The 23354-nt window shown below is 35.0% G+C and overlaps 1 protein-coding gene across 26 annotated transcripts in view; it reads left to right on the top strand.

Annotated features, from left to right (window-relative positions):
* FAM13A (family with sequence similarity 13 member A) overlaps positions 1–23354 on the top strand; it is a 331498-nt gene that overhangs the window by 259195 nt on the left and 48949 nt on the right. For 21 of the 26 annotated variants that reach the window (XM_063723517.1, XM_063723520.1, XM_063723515.1 and 18 more), the window contains 3 exons: positions 8400–8441; positions 11096–11275; positions 17681–17867. In XM_063723517.1, the coding sequence (XP_063579587.1) occupies positions 8400–8441; positions 11096–11275; positions 17681–17867 (409 nt within the window). The remainder of the gene's footprint in view (positions 1–8399; positions 8442–11095; positions 11276–17680; positions 17868–23354) is intronic. The other 5 variants (XM_063723518.1, XM_063723514.1, XM_063723512.1 and 2 more) reach the window with 1 other exon arrangement.

The raw sequence follows: 23354 nt of genomic DNA, 5'->3' as shown, positions 1-23354 counted from the left end.
GAATTCACTTGTAGAAAATTACACCTTTATATCCATTCTGCCTAGGTCTCTTGTTACTTCATTCCTCAGTTTCCCTGCCTCTCTGTGGACTTCTCTTTGTAGAACTTCAGATTTTAATAAAATGTAAGCCTCTAGTTTAAACAGGTAGCAGACTGCTTTTGCCTGATACAATACTCCCAGCTTTCTATTTAATATCCAATGATGATATAAAAGACAAACTCTAGAGACAGCTCTGTAGCAATGATAAAGAAAAGCCACGTCAAACGTCACATCATCTGTGGCGTGGACGGAGAAACATATTTTTACCTTGCAGACTTCATGTTCTGCCATCTAAACAATACAGATAGCCACAAAGAGAAAAGGAAGGGAGGAAAAACTGACTTGGCTTTCTTCTACTGTCTATTGCACTAACCAGAAAAGCTAGTGACATTTCCTCAACTGAGCAGAAACTTATTTTCTGAACCATCTAGAGCCGAGTTGTGTTTTTATTGTTTTTCACCTCTCTGCCCTCATCAGCTTTTTTATTTCAATATCCATTCAGACAAGAATACTCAGTGTACAAAACAATGGGGAGGAAAGGGATTCTTCTCCTGGGATGCTCAGTCACCTAGCAAAAGCATTTGAGAAAGGGATAAAGGCAAGAAGATTATTGGATTTTTATATGTGCTTTCAAGCGTACACTACCCCAAAACAAACCACAAATTTGTTTCCAATTCTCCGGCATAATCATAAAATTGGACCAAAAAGCAAGTCCACCTAAGTAGGCATTATAGATTATTCTAGGGCAGATTCAGATACTGGCTTTTCAAATCTAAATCCAGGAGGAGCCATCTGCTCACAGCCAAGTGGACAATCATATAAACTAAGAAAAATCTACCTACCCAGGTTGTTGGAACTGGTTCTGCCTAGATTGATTGTTCCACCTTAAGAACCACTAAACACAAAGAAACTATTTGGGACCTATGAAGAGAAATTACAAACTAGGGGAAAGGATGATTTGCCTCAATGACTCAGCATAAAAACAGAATCTAGAGAATTGATTTTTATAAAATTCAGATGAAGACTTGAGAACTAATATGGTTAATCTTCTCAAAAAATGCTCAAGGACATAAACCTTTTTGAAACAGTAGGAAGCCAATAAAGCAGAGTAGGCTTGGAATTGAAAGGCTGGGGATACAGAAAGAACAGCTGAAATGAGGAGGGAAAAACAACCCTAGAAATGTTTTAGAAGAGACTTTAAAAACTATGTTGAAGGCAGTAAAGAACAGAAATGATTAAAAATCAGTCAAATACATGATGAAAGAGAAACTGGAGACGCCCTTCTGGAATAAAAAGAAACAGGATAAAGATAAAAACTACGTGACAGGCTGGACACAGTAGTTCTCTCCTGTAATCCCAGCACTTTCGGAGGCCAAAGTGGGAAGATCTCTTGAAACCAGGAGTCTGAGACCAACCTGGGCAACATAGCAAGACTCTGTCTCTATAAGAAAATATATAAATTGCCCAGGTTTGTTGATGTACACCAGTTTCTTGTGAGGCCGAAGCAAGAGGATTGCTTGAGCCCAGGAGTTTGAGATTTCAGTGAGCTATGATAATGCCACTGTACTCCCTCCAGCCTGGGTGACAGAGCAAGACACTGTCTCAAAAAAAAAACCCACAAAACTGTCAGAGTAATAATGTTAGATGTGAAAGTCAGAGATTGAAAAGCCAATCTGAAAACTATAATTCGAATGAAGAAACATATTTGTAAAAATACAAGTATAGTGTATGCCCAGCTAATTGAGAGATAAATTTAAAAAAAAATTAGTAGGAAGTAGAGCTCTGATTATAAGCATTGGTGGAAAGGCAAAGAAAGTAATGAAACTATAATTTTCTTGTCTTACATAAACAGGAAAATAGAAGCAGCTGTCAAGAGGTTTTTTTGTTTCTTTTCTTATTTTATTAGGTTGATGTGAAAGTAATTGCAGTTTTTGCCATATTTTTAATAATAATGAGAGAAATATGGGCCTGAAAAGCAACCATAGTAGAATTGTGCATAGGATTCCTATATTCAGAATGCCTTCAAAAGATAAGAGCAATGTCAGAAACCAAAGGAAAAGCAAGTTCCCAAATTAGAAAGTACAAAGCAAAAACAATACTAGAACAAATCAGCTAGGACAATAAATGTAAGTGGATTAAATTATTTGAGAAAAGCTAAAATACTAAAAAAAAAAACAAAACCTAGTTGAACTATACCATTTGCAAAAGAGTCATACCTAAAACAAAGTGGCACAGAAAGATCAATAATAAAAAGATAAACATATCTGATAAATGTTAACAGACAACTGAAGTTGAAGGCCAAATTTGTTAGAAAAGACAAACTGGACTTACTTTATTATCTAGACTTACGGTATTATCAAATCATATAAATTTAAATTCTTACATTATCAAGGGTAAACAAGTAAACGCATTTGAAATATAGGACTTATACATATAACTATATGTCCGTAACAAAATTTACAGGATAGATAGCATTGAGAATTTTGTAAAATTAATAAGATTTCAAATAAATGAGCACCTATATACATATGTGAAGCTGCATAATATAAATAGAGCTCAATCAAGCATTTCTGCTACTTTATAAAAATTATTCAGCTATCTTTAAAAGTTCTTAAAGAGCAGAAATTTTGATAGCGAATAATTTCTGACCACAGTGTAATTAATGACAAAAACTTTCAATCAACCAATGAAAACTCTTGTAAGGGGGCAGGACGAAGGGGATAACTCAAAGAGTAAATAAGAATCTCAAGTGCATACTGTTAAGAAAATAAAGAAAAAGTATATATCAAAATTTATAGAATAAAGTCTAAACTTATTTTAAGAGGTAACCTAACACAAGATTGAAGATAAATCAGCCACACGTTCAGAATAAGGAAGTTATAGAAAGGAAGAAAAAGCAACCTCTTTGAAACCTAAAATAATTCATTAATAATAAAAGAAAACAGAAAGCGAGCAGAACTGATACTTGAATTCGGGAGCTGGTTCTTTGAGACTAAAAATGAAAATTACAAGATAGAAAATTCTTGATAAGCTTAAAAATGAGAGATGATACTAACAATCATAACTGAAGTTTCCTGTAAGGGTATAATAATTTTTTCAAAGATTAGAGAACACTTCATGCATTTTGAAACTAATAAACATGAAAACCTAGATGAAATAAAAATTTTCTGCATTATATAAATTTGGAGAAAATCTATTTGAATCAAAAAAAGCACTTTTAGTAACCTAATTCTAATGAAATAACTAGAGGTATAGCCAACAATTTATGCAAATAGCAGCATTATTTGAGAAAAAAGATTGTTCAGAGTATCGAGGACATACTCTGAAGCCAGACTATATAGATAGAATGGAGCTGTGTAAACTTAGATACTTAACTTCTCTGATCTTCAATTTTCTGTAAAATGGAAAAGGAATACAGTATATAAGTGAATTATCCATTGCATTTTATAATTTTGTTAATATAGACCTCAGTGTAAAAACTAAAAAAACTTTCAATTTCTTTTTATGCTAAAACATACTAAATATATAAAATTGAAAACATCAATAATTGTCAAAAGAAGCTTTATAAAAGATGAGTATTCTGACATTTTGATGGGTTATATTTGATTTGTTAGAATAAATTTAATATAGTATTAAGATATAGCTGTGAAGAGTAATTTTTTCTTCAAATCAGTCTATTTAAAAGAATAGGAAACATGAATTAGAGAAGGTATGAGGATAAATATTTTCCTCTTTTTGAGTTATATCCATGTAGTATGTTTTCAATTTATATTCTAGTATATTATGCACAGTATGCAATTTTAAACCAAGATTTGAGGCTACCCAAAATGTCTTTAATGATGCAAAAGGATGATGCAACTTTTATCAGAGTTTAAATACCTACAAATGTTCCACTAAAGTTCTGCATATGGTAATCATAGCTAGAGGTTAAAACAAAAGGAATAAATATTGAGGATTGAATTGTTTTAATGTATGACACCATGAAGAATGCACTAAAATTATGAACAAAATTTAATTTAGAAAGCCATTATACCATAACAAATATGTGCATTGTTATATATGTATAATGTTGATGCTGCATATCAACTTATCATATTTTAAGATGATACTAAAAATACTATATTTTGTTAAATTAACAAATTAAGAATTTTAGGCTATTTTGATGATTGTTACATGAGATTTATCCTTAGGTTTATTTAGGCAAACATCTCATAATTGTCTTTTTAATCCTTGCTCAATTAAAAAAATAGAGTAAATTTAAATATCATATCCTAGAGAAACTGATAATTTTGTTAGACCTCATGTTTCCTAATAAAACGGTAATATTTTACAGGCAGGATTTTATATGCCATAGAGGAGAACATACTGAAATAAGACAACGCACAGAAAAGAGAACACATGCTTTTCAAGATGTCTCCATTTTGTAGATTTGAAACCTCTTTTTAAATGTATGCTTTTTTATTTCAAATCAAGAGATTTAATTAAAGAATCACTTGTCAACAGGCATCTGTGCATCTTATCACATGCAAATTTTACAGACTAATATTGCTGAGCATAATTGGCTTAAGGAAATATAGTTTGGGTTTTGTTAGTAAAAATAAAGACTAAAGATATTTCAATATGTCATAGAATATATTTCAAAGTAGGCTTAGAATCTATTTTAAATGACCATACCAATAGAATATTCAGTTGCATCATCAGTAACAGTAGGCTTAGGTTTGAATTTGGCCATACAACTGGGATCTGCATATGAGTGAGCATCTTTCTTTCCATTTTAAATACTTGCTTTGTCAACATTAGGAAATGAACGCTTCCATATCCAACTGTTTATAATGCATAAGTAAGAAATTTTCTTAGCAAATCAGTCAAGGATGCTGAAAAAAATTCATTATTCTTAGCTCTCCGAAGAGGATAAAAAGCAAGCTACATACAGATGAAGAAGGAAATTTCTTTATCTTTCACTTTGGCTTATTTGCTTATTCTTTAAATGCTTATTGCCTTTTTGTTAGTGTCTTAATTATGGAAGAAATCTCTATTGCTTTTGTTAAATATTCTTTAAAATTTTGTTAAGAGTGAATTGTTAAGTACATCCGACAGGAACTATGGCGGTGGATGCCTGACTAAATACCAAAGTTATTTTGAAATCTAATAAACCATAAATTTATCTGATACTATGTCATAAAACTAAATATGCAGTCATAACCTTTTGTAATCATGTAAACTTTAGGCAGTAAGCTTGAACCTGAGATAGAACAATTTTTTGAGGTTTCTTTTATAGGTAAAAGAAACCACAGAGATCACTAGCCAGACCTTTCATTTTCTATGTGAAGAAACCAACCCAATGCAGCCAAGCTAACCAAAAACCTGCCAGTGATTTTGTCTAATCAACTGCAGAGCCAAGACCAGAACTTTCTTTTCTGATTACCAGTGGAAAATATCTTCTCATAATGCTTTGTTTATAGGAATTCTATTAAAAGAACCTGAAATTATAGACTAGTTAAATATACCAGAAATTCCAATGGACTATTAAAAACATCACACTTTATTCTGAAACTGTCCTAAAATAAATATACTACCAAAAATATGAATATGATTTAATTACTTGGTTTTATTATTGATTTATTCATTTACTTTTGTATTCTGAGAAATGTGCTGTACAACTGATTTAGATGGTTCAGGTCATTTTTCTCTAAGCTGTTAGAGAAATTTCAATGTGTTGACTTTTATTCACTGAGGTTAACATGAGTTTTCCGTATCATACCTTCATTACTTAGATTACAATATTTAAAAATCATTATTGGGATATTTAAGTAATTGAAGTTTTGAAGAATTTTAGTTGCGAAGATATAGAGCCTCTGCCACTCAGTGTCTTCCACAAACCAACAGTATTAGAATCACTGAGGAATTTATTAGAAATGCAGTCTCAGCTTCCGCTTCCCAAGACCTAGACCTGCTGAATCACAGTCTGTATTAACAAGCGCCAAGGTGATTCCTATGCATATTAAGAATGAAAAAGCACTTATTTAAAGAGTTAGAAATCTCAGAACCTCATCTTGTTTGTTGTTTCCTTGTCTTTTTCTTTCTTGCCTTTCTTCCTTCACCCTCCCTCCATAGAAAATGAACATCAAAACATCAGGATCTGCTTTAATAGTCAAAAAGAAGACAGTTCAAAAGGATGTGGAAAGGAGGAGAGGAAATACATGTCTTCATTCTGAGATGGCATAGAGGACTAACAGGCTAATGACATGTCTTTGGAATGTTTTTTAGCATCTAGCAGATCCACATTCTTTACTCTCTTCTGGGTTTTCCCCGAGTCATTACTCACATGGGTCCCTGCTCTCAAAACCAAGGTTGTGTAACTGTACTGAGAAGTGGAGTATAGGAGTTAATTATATATTGTTGAATTTACAGAGGGTGAGCCACAAAGTAGCAAAAGCAAGGACTGCTTGTTCCAGTTAAAGACAGAAAGCAGAAAGGGGTTTATTGTTGGTTATGTAGCCTGGGAACCACTGTGAATAACAGGCATTGTGAGGCAGACGAGAAATTGTTGTAATTAAAAGCAAAGTAAAATACCTAAGGCCAGGCCTCCATATCCAAAGATGACTGTAGTGAGTAATGGATTGAAAGACAAGCTAGTGGAGAGATTAAGAGCTTAGACTCTGAGCTAAAACCTTTCTTGGTTCAAATCCTAGCTCATCTTATTTCTTGGTTCTATGGCTGTGGGTAAGTTATTTAACCTTTCTAACCTCTTCATCTGAAAACAGGGAAAACAGTAGTACCTCTTCATAGGATTATTGTAAATAATAAGTGAAAAAAAAATCTAAGTAAAAGTACTTAGCACAGTGTCTGGAACATAGTAAGTACTCAGTAAGTCTTAGGGTGTTTGTATTTATTTACTTATCTTCTTAATTATTTAATACTTATTTGAATTAGCTTCCCTTCTACCTAATCACATGATTTTACGTGGTTTTTCTGGGTTTGTCTGTGGCCATAACAAAGAGCTACAGCTATAACTAAAGAAAATTATCTTGGGTGAAAGAGTAAACATTTTTTGATCACCTCTGGGATAATGAGTACTATGGAAGACATGATGGTGGTGGTAGTGGGAGGGAGTGTGATGAAAGAAAATGAGAAATATTATACAGTCCCTTGAGGCTTTGAGATTCTACATTGAAAGAGATGAGATATACACTTACATGGGAGAAAAACCTGACAGATGATTCCCAAGCAACATATTCATATGTTGAAAATTATATCGTATGAATTAGAATGTTTGGAGTAATTGAAAGACAACTATCAATGTTGGTCCTTAACAACTTTGATTTTCTTTGAATGTCTTCTACAAAGAAAGAAAAGAACTATTAGGACTATTAGGTAGAACTATAGTTTGACACGACTAAGGATTGTCTCAAATCTGCTCAATATTTAACCTCTTTTTTTAAAAGGATAGGCACTTTTAAGTCTTGATTCACAAGCCAACTAAACACTAGAGGGCAGATTGTGAGAATGTAATGTGTTAATACAATTAAAATAGCTGCCAGCCTCAACACTCATTGTGGTTATGTGAACATAAGTGCAGGCATGAGGGGGAAAGTTCTGAAGCGTGCTAACCTGATAGTGTTTTGTAATTTTATCATTCTACTTTGTGTTGACCACTTCTCAATACTTTTAAAAGAATTCAGGCTTTAAAAAAATGGGAAAATCATGAAAATTTGTAAGTGCTCAACAAAAACACTGTAAATTAGATGTTAAGCGACACATTACAGAGCTGGAGATGCTTTCCATCCTGAGAAACTTAGGAAGAAAATGTGGCTTCGAAAAGATGGTTTAGAAATAGTCATATAGAAAACAATATTGGTTCCTTGTTCTCTATCCCTGTGGTCCCCATTGCCCTCTGCCTGTTGAGAGCAGAGTTTTAGAAAGATGTTCTGTTTCCTGGCCTAAGAGGAGAAGGAAGGGAATGGATTTGGGCTGGGGAAAGATAAAAATAGGTGAAGTAGGTGGCACGAAGGCACTTGGCCACACTTAACATTTTAGGAAAATGAAAAGACCTTGAACTAGGGCTGCTGTGGCAATAGGTTGACAGCTAAGAGATGGTTTTCCAAATTTAGTTATAGAATTGTCTGCCTTGGACAACTTTTAAAAGGAGAAAAAGCCACTGTTATAAGCAAGCAGGGCCATCTCCCTTTCTAGAAACAAGTGAAAATGAGCATCTTTCATTGGATGGTTAAAGATTGTTTTGAGGATCACTTGGGACTGAGCTAATTTCTTTCAGCCTGCGATTCGCTTCACATGTTTGGTTCATCATCTCTGATCTTTCATCTAACCTGACTTTCTTTCTCTTTGCTTCTTTTCTGCAGTGCTCATGTACCCCAAGTCAGCAATGTGTCTGCAACTGGAGAGTAAGTTATTTGGGTTGGGTTTTGGGGCTTTGGGTTTTTTTTTTTTAAATGCCCTGTCCCACTTATTAAACAGAAAAAAAAAAGCAACTCTAATGGTGTACAGTATTGGAAGATTCAGATAATAAGCAGCCAGTGACCTTGAAACTATATGGAGGAGAGGACTACATAGGTATTCTTATTTGAGCTTCTGTATGTGTATTCCTACAGACAACTCCAACATTGGAAAATATGAGCTTTCTGTTTACTTCATTAAAAATAACACCAGGATCAATTAATATTAGCAAATAGTCTAATGCGCTTTGGGAGGCATCTTGCAATGGATAATGTAATTAAAGGTTAAACCATTAATCATGTCTTTACTCCCTACTTAGTTCATTTGACTGAACCTACACTGACTGAGTGCCTGCAACACGTCAGGCGCATGTTAGATGTGTAATGTCAAGGACGCGTTGGGCCCTGTCTTCAGGGATGTTACAGTCTAACAGGGATGCAGAAAAGAAAGCAAATTAGTGATAGCAACAAGTCCCTGGTCCACAGGGCAGTGGCGGTACTCTCTTAATTATGTCATCACATGCCATTTCCTCCAAAGTCTTCCACTGACACTTAGACTAAACGTAAACTCCAGTTATCAGTCCTTGCTAATGCCTCTGACCATATTGCTCATTACACTTCAGCCACATGACCTGCTGTTCCCACGGAGGGCCAACCTTATTGCTGCCTCAGAGCCTTTGTGTTGGCTGTTCCTCAGCCTGGCCAGCACTTTCTTCTCATTCACTCCTTGTTCAAGTGTCATCTTATCCAGGATTCTATTCCTAACTACTCATATTCACTTGCCACCACTTTATTCAGTGTTTTAGAGAACTTCTTACTATTGGAAATTACATTATTTCTTTATTATCTATCTTGCCCTACAGGAGTGTAAGCTCTGTAAATACAAGGAGCTTGTCTGTCATGTTCATTGCTATCTCCCTACTGCCTAGAAAAGTTCCTGGCATATATTAGGCACTAAATAAATAGTCATTGAATGACGGAACAGCTCCTTGCCCACATATGTTTCCATCACACCTACCTGTTCTCCTTACTTGCTGGGACGTGAGTGGGCCTCAATGGAGTATCTTCTTTTGGCAAGGATCAGGTGTAGGAGGTGGGGTAGACGTGGTGTGATAGGGAGAAGAGAGAAGAATTAGAAGAATCCCTAGTTGAAATGAATTTGGATCTAACAGGATGGATTTCCATTTTCTTAATTCCTTGTTGGGAGAGAAAACAATCAGAGGGCAGGATTGACCTCCTTTAGCTTTGTCAGTTTCAAAGATATTCAAGAACTGCACCAAGGCTGACATGTTCTTGCCTTTTTCATTTCCTAATAACCTTTCCTTATGGGTCTTGTACAGCTTGGAAAAAGTGCAGGGTTGTTCTGTTTAGATATTTCAGTTTCATCTGGATGTTTGGTATGTTGTAGGAAGCCACCTCTGATGTAATGCATTTTATGGCATCCTCATGAATATGTTATTTATATATTATGTACATCTCTTATGTGTATATTAAATTACTCACAATCCTCTGTACTGCGATTAAATAATCTTTAATCATTTGAGACATGGAGTTCTATGTATAAAAGTTCTAATGCCCAAGTTAGTTGGACTATACTTCCTCATTATCTTAAAATATTTTTAATAAAATTTGAATAAGATAACTATGAGTCGATTATAAAACTGCATTTGAAAAATCTGAAATTAGTTAAGTTCTCAAAACACAGTTTAAGTAAATGCTACTTCTCAGCCTAAGCATTTAGAATATATATATAGTTCTTTTTCAAGCAAGGAAAAACATGGTTTGAGGAGTCTGAGTTAAGAGCTTTCCATACCAGCTTATTTGGAAATAATGTGGTGCTAAAAGGTTTACACACCTTGAAAGATTCTACAGCTTTAAAAATGATTCCATTTCTAGCTTACCATGCCCTTTTCAGTGCTTTGTGCTTATGTGTTTTCCTCATGTTGAACAAAGTAAATCTATCCTTCCAATTTCAATAATATGTTTTGGGGTGTTTGCATGAATACAACTTTAATTACAAACATCACAATTTAATTGAATAGAGGTTAGGAAAGATTATGCCATGCTGTTATGAGTTCTAATTGTTCTGGTGAGTTTTTTCCCAAAATATCATTATTTTCATATAATTTTGTCTTAGATTCTAAATAGATAATAGGCATCATAAAATTATTTGTGCCAGTTTGCTTTGCAAATCACTCTCTCTTCCTCTGTAGAATTGGTATGAAATTGCCTTTGTTAGAATAGGTCTACTATTATTCTATGAGGGCAAAAAAAATCTTTTCTCATTCTTCCTTATATTAATTGACCCCTGTTTCCTGAATGCCTCGTAATTGTTGCTAGACTTGCCATGAGCATTTCAGCAATACTGGCTTCACAAAGATGAGAAAGTTGTTAAATTGGCAGAATTGTTTTTGTTTAGTTTTGGTTTTAACACATAATGCAGATATTTTTTAGATTAGTGCCTCATCATCTCTCTTTGCTCATGAAGTTCTAAAGACCTTCCACTGGAAATACAGATGTTCCCAAAACTGTAGGCACATATTTTTTAAGGTGATCAGTGATGAACTTGACTGCTTGAATGACTCTGCATTCTTTTTTGCCAGACTCTTAGAAAGAACCATCCGATCAGCTGTAGAACAACATCTTTTTGATGTTAATAACTCTGGAGGTCAAAGTTCAGAGGACTCGGAATCTGGAACACCATCAGCATCTTCTGCCACATCTGCCAGACAGCGCCGCCGCCAGTCCAAGGAACAGGATGAAGTTCGACGTGGGAAAGACAAGTGAGTTGGCATTGATTCTTCCTCTTACTTGATTTTTCTCTTTTTAAAAGAAATATACACCCAAATTAGCCACTGTGTTATAGTCATACCTCCTGGTCCTCTCCCATTTCAGTATTTAGGTTAAAACTTTAAGAGTTATCAGTTTGTCCATTCTAAACTTAGCTACATTTGGAATTCATAGGTAATTGCATTAATATTTCCGTTTCGTCCAGACATTTGGTATGTTGTTAGAAGCCACCTCTGATTGAATACACCCTGTGACTGCCTCATAAATACCTTATATAGAGGGATTCTGAACCATGGGCAGAGAAAGTTACCATATGCTTGTCCAGAGGCATCTTTTTTCTTGCTAGACAACATTAAGTTGACTATTTAGACTTGTTTATGAAGCAGCTGGTTTCTCCCTTATATTTATGTGATTAAGTAGTCAGATATCACTATAATACTCTGACATTTGATTATGTTTTAGTATAAGAAAGGTTGGGCTTAAGTCTACTCAAAAAATGAAAAGCTTAGGTTGTTTATTATAATAATCACTAATTTTAAGGCATTCCCATAGTATGAATTTTAAGAATAGTGTTACAAAGAGCTTTATTCTCCATGAAAAAAGATTTAATAAAATACAGATGAACAATTACCATTTATATTATTTAATAATCATGATTTAAATTGTCAAGGAAAATAAATTTATATAGAGAATAGACTATACAGATATTCATATATTTTCCCTGAAAGTTCCAAAGTTATTTTTATTGACTATGGGCTTTAGCCTCTTTATGGTTGTTGTTTTGAACTCCTTATTAAATGTCAGAATCTAAACTGAATCAGACCCTAGCCTCCCTCATTCTTTTTCTTTCTTTTCTTAATTTTTAATTTTTATGAATATATAATAGTCCCACACCCCTCATTCTCATTCCTTTTCACTTAGACTCATAATCTACATTAAACCCTTTATGGAAAAAGAAAAAAAACTTTTTCACTTAAAGAAAAACACAAAAGATAAACAGTATAAATAAGTTTCATGCTATACCTCACAGAGATGTTTAAGGGCTATATTAGCAAATGTAATTTTAGAAATAAAGCAGTATCAATAATATAACCCACTGATTTACAAGTAGCATATGCAGTACTTTTAAAATAAATTTTCATGGAGCTGGTGGATACAATAGTTGTAATATTCCATTTAGAAAATAGAAAAAGTATAATACAGGAGATATTTACATTTCTTCTCCTGTGGCATGACATGAGATATTTACATTTAAAATTAGCTAGTGATATGTTTATAGAAAGTGTTTAGAAGTATAATTAGTTTGTGTACTACCTCTAATATGTTATAGAAAAAGCACAAATTATTCATTTAACACTGTTCTTATCCTCTGCCTCATTTTTTGCTGAGGCGTATGTAGCAACACTTTGCATTTTAAAAATATCCTCAGTGTGTCACGATATCCTGCTTTCCACCCTCTTTGTTTGGACAGAGGGCTAGCAGGTGGAGGTGGGAAGTGGTGGGGAGCATGAGAGAGAACACAGAGTGATGGTACTGTTGGTGGATGCTTGGCAGCAGGTCTGGGGGAGGACAGTGGAGGTGAAAACAGATAGGGGCCAGACAGGGCAGGGAAATGTGAAACACAGCCTCACCTCTCCTGAAGAATTTAAATAGAGAGCTTCCCAAGCCCAGGGACATTTCTTGCATAAGTTATCTTGATTGTTTTTTACTAGCAATATCAGGAGAACAAAAGGAGATGGGGAATGGTAGCTGAGTGATGGTATGAAGACTATACCCCTGAAGCCCTAGCCTTTCCCTTAATTGTTCTTCTCTTACTATTCCCTTCACCACTCCTTCTGGTCAAATCACAGTTGGACATTGAGTGAGAGAATCTTGGGGTACAAACAGTACCTAACCTGGCACACTATGACACAATCGTGTCTTGATAGTCCTTCAACTCCCAGCCCACACTGAACGGCTTCTCTTAGCTCTCCAGGTCTTTGGAAGAGTGAGACCCTTATCTCTCAAAACCCCCAGATCCACTAATTTTGTCTGGCCCAGCTTTGACCATAGGTCAGTAGTCATTTCCTGCAACCCCTCTCCCCTTATCTTCATGCTGGGTTCTGTCATCCTTTCACTCACCTACTTTGATCCAGTGCTGTCATTCCACTTGTTTCTTCCCAGCTCCACTCTTTCCTTTTGCTCATCTGCTTGCTTGAAATACTTTTCCAGCAGACTGATTCTTTCAGCATCTCCTCTTTGGTCTTAGATTTCTTTTTTAACCTTCCTTTCAATGAGCCGCCATAAAGGTCTTCTCCAGTATCTCCAGGAGAGTCATGAACATGTCATAAATTATAAGAAGATCAAGAATCATTAATATAGCCTACAGTCAATGAGTTTGTCATAGTATATGCTTCTATACAATTGATTCATTTAAGATTTTTCACAAGTCTTTACTCAAAAAATAAGGAAAGATTAAGCTAGGCTGTAATATTCTATTCAAAACTATAAGCTTTATGAAGTGGTTAAAAAGTGTTTAGAAACATAGAAATCTATTTATATTATTATCTATTATTTTGCCTCTAGTAACTTAGAGATGCAACAAATTAAAACATATTCTTGAAGAAGCCAATGATGACTATATTTCAAGATGAGTAAAAGGGTCAGTAAAGTCATACTAAAGTCATCATGGCCCATTTCTGAACTAGCAGTACCAAAGATAGAAAAAGACTACAAATAACTTCATTCATAGGTACAAATGATTTGTTATTTGTCTGAATTCTAAAGGAAATATAATCAGACCTATATTACCGTTTGCTACGATTTTGTAGCAAATTAATCTTCATTATGTAATAATAAAATCTTCATTATGTAAAAATATTCAGCTAAATTCATTTAGTAAAAAAATCTACTATCTGCCAAGTTTACAGAAATGTGAAATTTTGGTGATGGGTATATGGAAGTCTGTTGTGATAGTGTCTCTACTTCTGTATATGTTTGAAAAAAATCATAATAAATATTTTTTAAAAGCAAAGCATCATTTAAGTGAAAATGATTTTCAATCTTCTAAAAACACAGTGAACTGGAAAATTGATCCAAATGTTTCTTTGTTATATAAAGACTATATTAAAATCCTACTGCAAAGTAAAAGAAAAGCATGCTATATTTGGGGAATAATAAATAGTTCAGCATTGCCAGGACATTAAGTAGGTATGTAGGGGTGAGGAGGAAATCCTGAAAAAATATGGAAATAAATCTAGGTAATGAAAGTGAGAGGTCCAGAGATCTAAGTTCAGTCAAATCCAAGTTATGTCAAATGTGATTGAAATCTGACAGAATATTGCAGGAAGGAATTGAGTACACCTGCTCCATCTAAGATTAGATTTAAAGAAATACAACCATGTGTTTTATACAGAGCTGTATCTAAATAAAGTGCCTCCGAAGTCTTCAACAGTGATAATTGAGCACCCAGTACTATAAGGTGATTCAATGATGAAAAACAGATACCGCACCCAGGCTCATGGATCTATAGTGTAATTGAAATTAGAGTTCACAAAGTGAAGTAGAAGAGACGTGTGGATGCACGTAAAAGCAAAGACTTCCCTCGGAGGAGAACAGGATTTGTCCATGAGCACAACAGCATGGTCAGATTTTCATATACTTATTTTGACAGGATTTTTTCTAGTCATTCATTCACTATTCAAAAAGATCGTAAAATAAACTTTACTTTCTTATTTTTAAAAATAGTTTTTAGCTGTTGTCTTTAGTCTGCTTGGGCTGCCATAACAAAATACCACCGACTGGGTGGCTTAAACAACAAAAACTTATCTTCTGACAGTTCTAGAAGCTGTAAGTTCAAGGTCAAGGTGCTAGAAGTGTCCATTTCTGTTGAGGCCTCTCACATTGGCATGCAGATGGCTACCTTTTCACTGTGTCCGCACATGCCCCTTCCCCTGTGTGCACACTCCTGATGTCTCTCCCTCTTCTTACAAGGACATTAGTTCTATTGGATTAGGGTCCCACCCTTATTACTCTTTTAACCTTATTTACCTCCTTAAAGGCCCTGTCTCCAAATATGGTCACATTGGGGATTAGGACTTCAAAATGTGAATTTTGAGGGTACATAAGTCAGTCCATACTAGCTTTAAAGCATAAAAGGTCCTCCATTTAAAGGTTATAATTGGGGCTAGGCGCAGTGGCTCATGCCTGTAATCCCAGCACTTTGGGAGGCCAAGGCGGGCAGGAGTTTGAGAACAGCCTGGCCAATATGATGAAACCCCATCTCTACTAAAAATACAAAAATTAGCCAGCTGGTGGTGCATGCCTGTAGTCCCAGCTACTCAGGAGGCTGAGGCAGGAGAATCGCTTGAACCTGGGAGGTCGAGGTTGCAGTGAGCCGAGATCGCACCACTGCACTCCAGCCTGGGCGACAGAGCAAGACTCTGTCTCAAAAAATAAATAAGTAAAAATAAAAATGAAAAAAAAAGTTATAAGTGGACATATACCCCAAAAGCTAGGTTAATGGATACGAAAACATAGTTTGCAAAAGACCTAGTATTTGGTAGGGCAACAGGGTGATTAGAATAAAAAATAAATTAATTATACATTAAAAATATCTAAAAGAGCGTAATTGGATTGTTTGTAATACAAAGAATAGGTGCCTGATGGAATGGATACCTCATTTACCTTAATGTAATTATTATGCATTGCATGCCTGTATCAAAATATCTCATGTACCCCATAATTTACGTATATACACCTACCGTGTACACACAAAAATGAAAAATAAATAAAAAACAAACAGAAAAAAAGGCCAGGAAAACTATGAAGAGTGATAAGAAGATAGAATTTAAATAGTAAAATAAATAATTTTTGAGTTTTAGAATTACACCAGATTGATCCAGCCACCCACAGAAGGTACTGCTCTCAGTGCGCGGAGGGGAGAGACTGAGGGGCATGTGCATGAGTATAAGTGCTTGCATTTAGTCCCTGTCAGCTTCTCCTCCTGTCTTCAATTACTTTGTACTTAGAATATCTCTTATAAATGTGCATAAATCTTTTATATAATTTTACTAAATATATATTTTCACATTAAAGTTGTAGCAAAAAGACTAAAATATAGAGTGTTAAAAATTACCAAAGATAGTATAACTTTGAAAATATTATGATAGTATTTAATTCATAATTTTGCCTCTGTTATACCCTGTCTAAAGATATGAATTTAGATTTCAGAATAAATATTTAATGTTATCTTTCATTTTGGGATATGGTTGAGCCAATAGTAAAATATGATATGTATTTTTACTCTTTAGAATTCATTTATTTCAAGATACAGTTTTAGGTGTTTGGGGAGGTACATTAACTCACTCGTACCGTGAAGGAGGAGAATAAAGTCTCATTTATTTGTTCCTTACCAAGCCATGGTGCTGTGCTGATGGTTTTATTTGTTCCATGATATTGTTTCTTTTTTTTTTAACTCAGTTTGCTAATTTACTCTTGTGAAAACCTATTATAGGAATGCTTAAGATATTAATACTTAAAACTGTTTCATGAACATCAAATCAATTAAATTCTATAATTATGACATTCCTATCTACTTCTACAACTATGTCATGAAAGAGGTCTGTACTTGGAAGTAACAAATCCAGATTTCAGTTAAAATGCTTTGTATTCCATAGTTTTTATTAACTTATATAATTTCTACTAAGATTATCTATTAATAATTCAGTGAGATTGAAATACACATTTCTTTTAATTTTTAATTTTTTTATTTTATTATTATTATACTTTAAGTTTTAGGGTACATGTGCACAATGTGCAGGTTTGTTACATATGTATACATGTGCCATGTTGGTGTGCTGCACCCATTAACTCGTCATTTAGCATTAGGTATATCTCCTAATGCTATCCCTCCCCCCTCCCCCCACACCACAACAGTCCCCGGAGTGTGATGTTCCCCTTCCTGTGTCCATGTGTTCTCATTGTTCGATACACATTTCTACACTACTAAAATGGAAGATACAATTCCTTTTTAGATTTTTCTCCATACACTGTATGAATTTATAAATTTTAAATATATATATATTTAAACATCTACTGTGAATAATAGGAAATTTCTGTATAAACTTGCACTGTTCTCCCTGTTTGAATACAAATTACTTTTGGTAAAATACAAAAGCTGTCCATTGGTAGAAACAGCCCTTGCCAATTTGCCTCTAGGAATTATTTCTCTTTCAGTGTGATTTATTTGGCACCAAGCAGTCCCAGGAGTGGCACTCTGCTCAGATTTTGATCAGAGATGCAAACTGGAATTTCTGGGCACTCTTTGGATTTTCTAGGTATGATATGATATAGTTAGAGTATCATTAAATGACCATTTGATCTTTTAAAATAAAATTAAGCTTTTTTCTCAATTCAAGGGGACTTACCAACAAAGAAAATATTCCTTCTGGGTTCAACCACCTTGATGATTGTATTTTGAATACTCAGGAAGTCGAAAAAGTACACGAAAATACTTCTGGTTGTGCTGGAGAAAGGAGCAAGCCTAAACGTCAGAAATCCAGTACTAAACTTTCTGAGCTTCATGACAATCAAGACGGTCTTGTGGTAAGTGAATATGTCTATAAAGTTTTACTTGTTAGGAAATATTACATCTCTTTTCTTTGCTTTGTAAAAAAATTAAAAGTAATTTCAGTCTTCAGTTTTATAACATTATAGAATATGAGTTATGGAAGAGACCTTAGAGCTACTAAGTGTATATATATTTGTATTTCTTTTTAATAAATACAAAAATTAAGGCCGAGAAATATTATATTCTACAAAGGAATAAGAGACACCACACACTCTGATTTCCATTGTTTTTTTCTCTTTTTTTCAAGCATTTTTAAATTTTGTTTTTGAAATAAAATTGCCAATAAAGCATTTTTTCTTCTTTTTCCCCATTCTGTTTGTTCTTGTCTAAGTGAATATGTTTTATAAATTAATGAATGAACTTAAAGCAAGGTGAAATACACAGTGAAAGAGGATCAGCTATCTTCATGTTCAGAAATCTCTTCATGTTCAGAAATTTTGTTTCAAATCTATACTCTTTTAAAGTATTTTCTTCCAAGTTAATCAGAAACAAAAAGAAATTAATCCCTATGTAGTTGCCTCAGACCTGAATCTTGGATCACTAATTCAATACATAGTATAAGTTTTTACAAGTGGTTTAACCAATGGCTAAATATTTGTTCAGTATAACTATTAACATTCATCATCCTTCTTCCTTTATGCATTAGTTTCTCTGAAAAATAAGCCACAAAGTCTGTCCCTTTAGTTAAAAAAAACAACAACAAACCCAAAAACCTGAAGATAAATTTTATAACGTGACATGAACTGGAATCCCTAATAAAAATAGGCAATATCTTCTCCTACTGTTTAGTGTGCAAATCCTCTGATGTACTTTGTCTCTGACCAGTTTTTAGCTCCATGCTGTGTTTTTCATACATTCAATAAAATTCATGGGCCACCTATTTTCTCATTGTCAATTGTGGCATGTGCTTGGACAAGATTTCTAATTTTTCCATAAGTAAAATATGGGTAAATGCAAATCTAGGATTTTTTTTCCCCCATAATGTCTCGATGCATCGTTTCTGGAAGTAAACTGATCAGCTATAGTGAACAGAAATAATCATCTACCTCAGACTTACGTCTCGTACAATTCTCAAAATAAAGAATTTGAAGTTTGGAATCATGACACCCTATTTTTTAACACTGATGATTTCATTTTTGTTGTTAAAAGTAAATATTTAAATAAAATAAATGGTATTAACTTCATTAGCTCTCTAGTTGGCCCATGATTTGCTTACCTGCCAGAGAGATATCTGGTGACTGAAAGTCTGCGACTTGGCTTTATAGTGTGAAAAGAAGCTATGAAGCAGGCTTCTCAGTTTGAATCCCTTTTTACATTCATTTAACCCATTAATTTTTTCCACCAGGAATAGTGTCTTAAGTTAGTTAGATGGTAATAGTTAATAGAAGTGGAAAAGTACATTTACTCCTTAGAATATGTGTTTACTGATAAAACTATGGACATGGTCTGTGCTGAAAAACATTGGGATGGAAGATCCTAATTCCATTTGGGGTTTTTTATGTGAAAGAATTTGCCCCTACCTCAATTGCCAGTTTCCGCATTCCAGTATTGTGCATGTCACATGTGAGCTCAGTGGACCGTGTCTTTGTTGCAATGAAGAACTTAAAACCCTGCCAATACAACTTAGAAGAAAAACTTGCTCATCTGTAAAGTAAGGGTGTTCTCAAAGATGTTTTCCAACTCTTATATTCCATGAATTTAAAAATCTAATCTTCGCAAGTAACCACAAAGCAAAGAGCCAGGGAACAAAACGACAACTAACATTAAGACTGCATCCTGAATGTTAAGTTGTGTATCTTCACTTCCCCCTTATTTTTAACCTTCTAATTCTACTTTCCCCAACTTTCCTCCAAAACCTTTCCCTAGCCCATTTTAAGTTCTTTATATTCTGACCAAACATTTGTTTCTATAGCTTAAAAAAATTATGCATAATTATATGTCATCTGTGTGGCAGGAAATAGTTTAGATCCTGTGGATACAGTAGTGAAAAAAACAGGTAACAATTCCTGCCTTCCTGGAGCTTACATTCTAGTCAGGGAAACAGACAATAACCAAGATAAATAAGTAAAGAATAAAGTATATTAGGTAGTGATAACAACTAGAAAGAAAAAAAAAATGCAGGGAATGGGGACAGGAACCTGTGAGGGGGCAAGGGATGCAGTTTTAAATGGAATAATCAGAGGAGACCTCTCCAAGAATTTGACACTTGAGTATAAAGAACTAGAGGAAGTAAGGAAGCAGGACTTACTGATGGAATCACAGGTGCAAGGGCTCTGAGGCAATTGTTTTCTGGACTATTCAAGGAACCACAGAGACACCATTATGGTTGGAAAAGAGTGAGCAAAGTGAAAGAGGGAATGGAAAGCAGGGCACGTTAAATAGGTCTTTATAGATCATTGTAAGGACCCCTCCTTTATTCTGGGTGAGATGAGAAGCCATTGAGTTCTCAGTAGAACAGTGACCTGGCTTACTTAAATTTGGTGATGCTTTGTTGAAAATAGACAATTAGCAGGCAAGGGCAGAAGCAGAGAGACCAGGTAGGAATCATTACAGTCATCTGGGTTTGAGATGATGATGGCTTGAACTGAGGTGATACAAGAGCCAGCTATATGGACTCACGGGCTGTACCCTTCACTGGTCTAGAGAGCACTGTTCCCATCAACTAAAACATGAATGGTTCCCCCTGGAGTTGTGCACTGCCATGGTCAAGAGGTGGGGTAAGAAAGTGAATGTATTTTGAAGACAGAATTGACAAAATCACCTGAAAGATTCAATGTGGGATATGAAAGCAAAAGAGGAGTCAAAGATGATTCCAAGATTTTTGTCCTGAGCAGCTAGGAGACTGGTGTTGCCAATTTACTGAGATGAGGAAGATAAACGTTTTGGGAGTCATATCCTAAGCTCAGTTTCTGACATGGAAAGACTGAGCTTCCCATTAGACATCTAAGAGAAGAGATATTAGAGAGGTAACTGGGCTTCTGGGCCTAGAGTTTCAGGAGAATGTCCTCCTTAGAGATACAAATGTGGGAGTCATGAGCATTGTAAATGACATTTAAAGCCACACACTGGCTGAGATAACCAAGGGAGTGAATGTGGATAGAAAAGGCCTTCGCACAAGGCCTTGAGGCAGAAAATGGGGAGATAAGAAGCCAGCTGAGGAAACTTAAGAAGCAGCAGCCAGAAAACTAGAAGAAAAATGAGGGAAGTTTGGTGTCTTAGAAGCCAAGTAACCAAGGGACTCAAAGAGGAAGGAGAATCAGATGATAGGTCAAGTAGAAGACTGCGAGTTCAACCATTGAAATTAGAAAAATGTAGCTCCCTGGTGATCTTAGTAAGAATAGTGTTGGTAGAAAGATGGGAGCAAGAGCCATTTTCAGGAGAAGATGGTAGGAGAGTAACTGAAGACAGTGAGTAAATGGCTCCACAGTGATCTTGCTGGCCCACAGCACAGCCAAAGAGGAGAATATGGTGTAGATCTGGAAAAGTGTCTTACATATTTGGTGTCTTTACAGTGGGAACTATCTGGCTCCTTTCTCCCTCTGTCCTTTGCCTCTCGAGGATATCATGACCAGCAGAGACCGAGAAACTACAGATAATTCAGAGCTCAGAAATCAGGGGCAGTGAGGTATCAGTCTGGGCATCAGACTGCACTGCCTCATCTCGAATTATTGCCACAATTTCAACCTTTCTCTTTCCTTAAACCCCAAGCTCATATCTGTGCCCTTCCTTCTCTCTCAGAAGAAAACCTTATCTCCTCTTTTACTTTGAAGAGGTGAAATAACCAGCTTCTGTTTCAACTTCCCTCACTTCACTTCCAAATTTCTCTAGCTCTCTGCCTATTTTATTTTCTTATCTGCTCAAATGACAAAGTTTCCTAAATTCTAAAACTAACCTCTAAGGTGAAAAGTATCTTTGGAAATTCTATTTTTTACATCCATCTCCCAGCCTACCTCACACTGGCATAAAAACATATTTACACATGCACACTTCCTCTCTATTGGCTCATCTCCATTGGCCTAAAAAAAAAAGTCTCTATCTCCAAACTTCCGCTCTAGGGCAGAGTTTAATACTTTGAGTCAAAAATCACAACACATTCATGCATTTTATCCAGTAATCCTACTTCTGCTACTCTGTTCTAGGTGCATAATCCTTTTTGTTTGTTTGTTTGAGATGGAGTTTCACTCTTATTGCCCAGCTGGAGTGCAGTGACATGATCTCAGCTCACTGCAACCTCCCCCTCCCGGGTTCAAGTGATTCTCATGCCTCAGCCTCCTGAGTAGCAGGGTTTACAGGTGCACACCACTATGCCCAGCTAATTTTTGTATTTTAGTAGAGATGGGGTTTCACCATGTTGGCCGGGCTGGTCCCAAACTCCTGACCTCAACTATCTGCCGGCCTCAGCTTCCCAAAGTGCTGGGATTACAGGCATGAGCCACCACACCCAGCCACTAGGTGCATAATCTTAAATATCAAAAAAACCATATATATTAATTTGCTCACCACAAGGCTATTTATAATCATGGAAAATCAGAAGCAATTTAAGTGTTCAGAAGTAGAAGAGCAGATGAGTAACATTTGTATGTCAACTCAGTAAAATATTCTGCAATGATTCAAAATTATAGTTATGAAGATTATATAATAAAATAGAAAATATTTGACAAGTTATATTTTAAGTGCTTTTCATGTATTCTCAATTTTAATCCTCCCAATAATCCATAGGTAGATATTATTATTCCCATTCTAATCATGAGGAAAATTAGGCATAGGAGATTAAATAACTAGGTCACACATAAGTGGTGGAGCTGGGATTCCGCTGTACTGCCCTTCAATATAAAAATAGGTTATGAAGCAACATCTACAGTGCATGCATATATATGTATGATATATTCATTCCTAGGAAAAAAGGCTAAAAGGATATATAGCTAAAAGTGATTGTGTGATTGTATTATGGTGGTGGCAGTAGTATTAGAGGTAATTGTTTCTCTTCTCTCCAAATATGTTCTGTGTGATTATATGAATTCTATAATATTACATTTAATATATAAAAATAAAAACAAAGTCTATAGGTCTCTTATCTATGAACAACTTCCTTTTAGTTTCATGTGTACATGAAATCTCAGTCAAGGTTCAAGAAAGAAGAATAGGTCTTGTAATCATACCTGAATTTCAGTTCTAACTATCTCACTTCATAGCTATGGCAAGTAAAGCACGTTACTTAGCCTTTTACTTCATCTGTAAAATAGCAGTTTTTTGTGAGATTGTGGTTTTTTGTGAGATTTAAATGCAACTAAATGTGCTAAAGAATAGGTAAAACTGAACACAGTAAATATGTTTCTGCTCCCTCTGCTCTGATGGCCAATCCCTTTTTTTCATTTTACCATCACACATTTTGAACAGTCTGTACTTGTTAGTTTCAGTTCTTCTATGTTTTTTTAAGAGGCAGAGTCTCACTCTGTCATCCA

The sequence above is a fragment of the Pongo abelii genome, chromosome 3 (genome assembly GCF_028885655.2).
Source record: "Pongo abelii isolate AG06213 chromosome 3, NHGRI_mPonAbe1-v2.0_pri, whole genome shotgun sequence".
Lineage (NCBI taxonomy): Eukaryota > Metazoa > Chordata > Mammalia > Primates > Hominidae > Pongo > Pongo abelii.
This window is presented reverse-complemented; position numbering and strand designations above follow the sequence as displayed.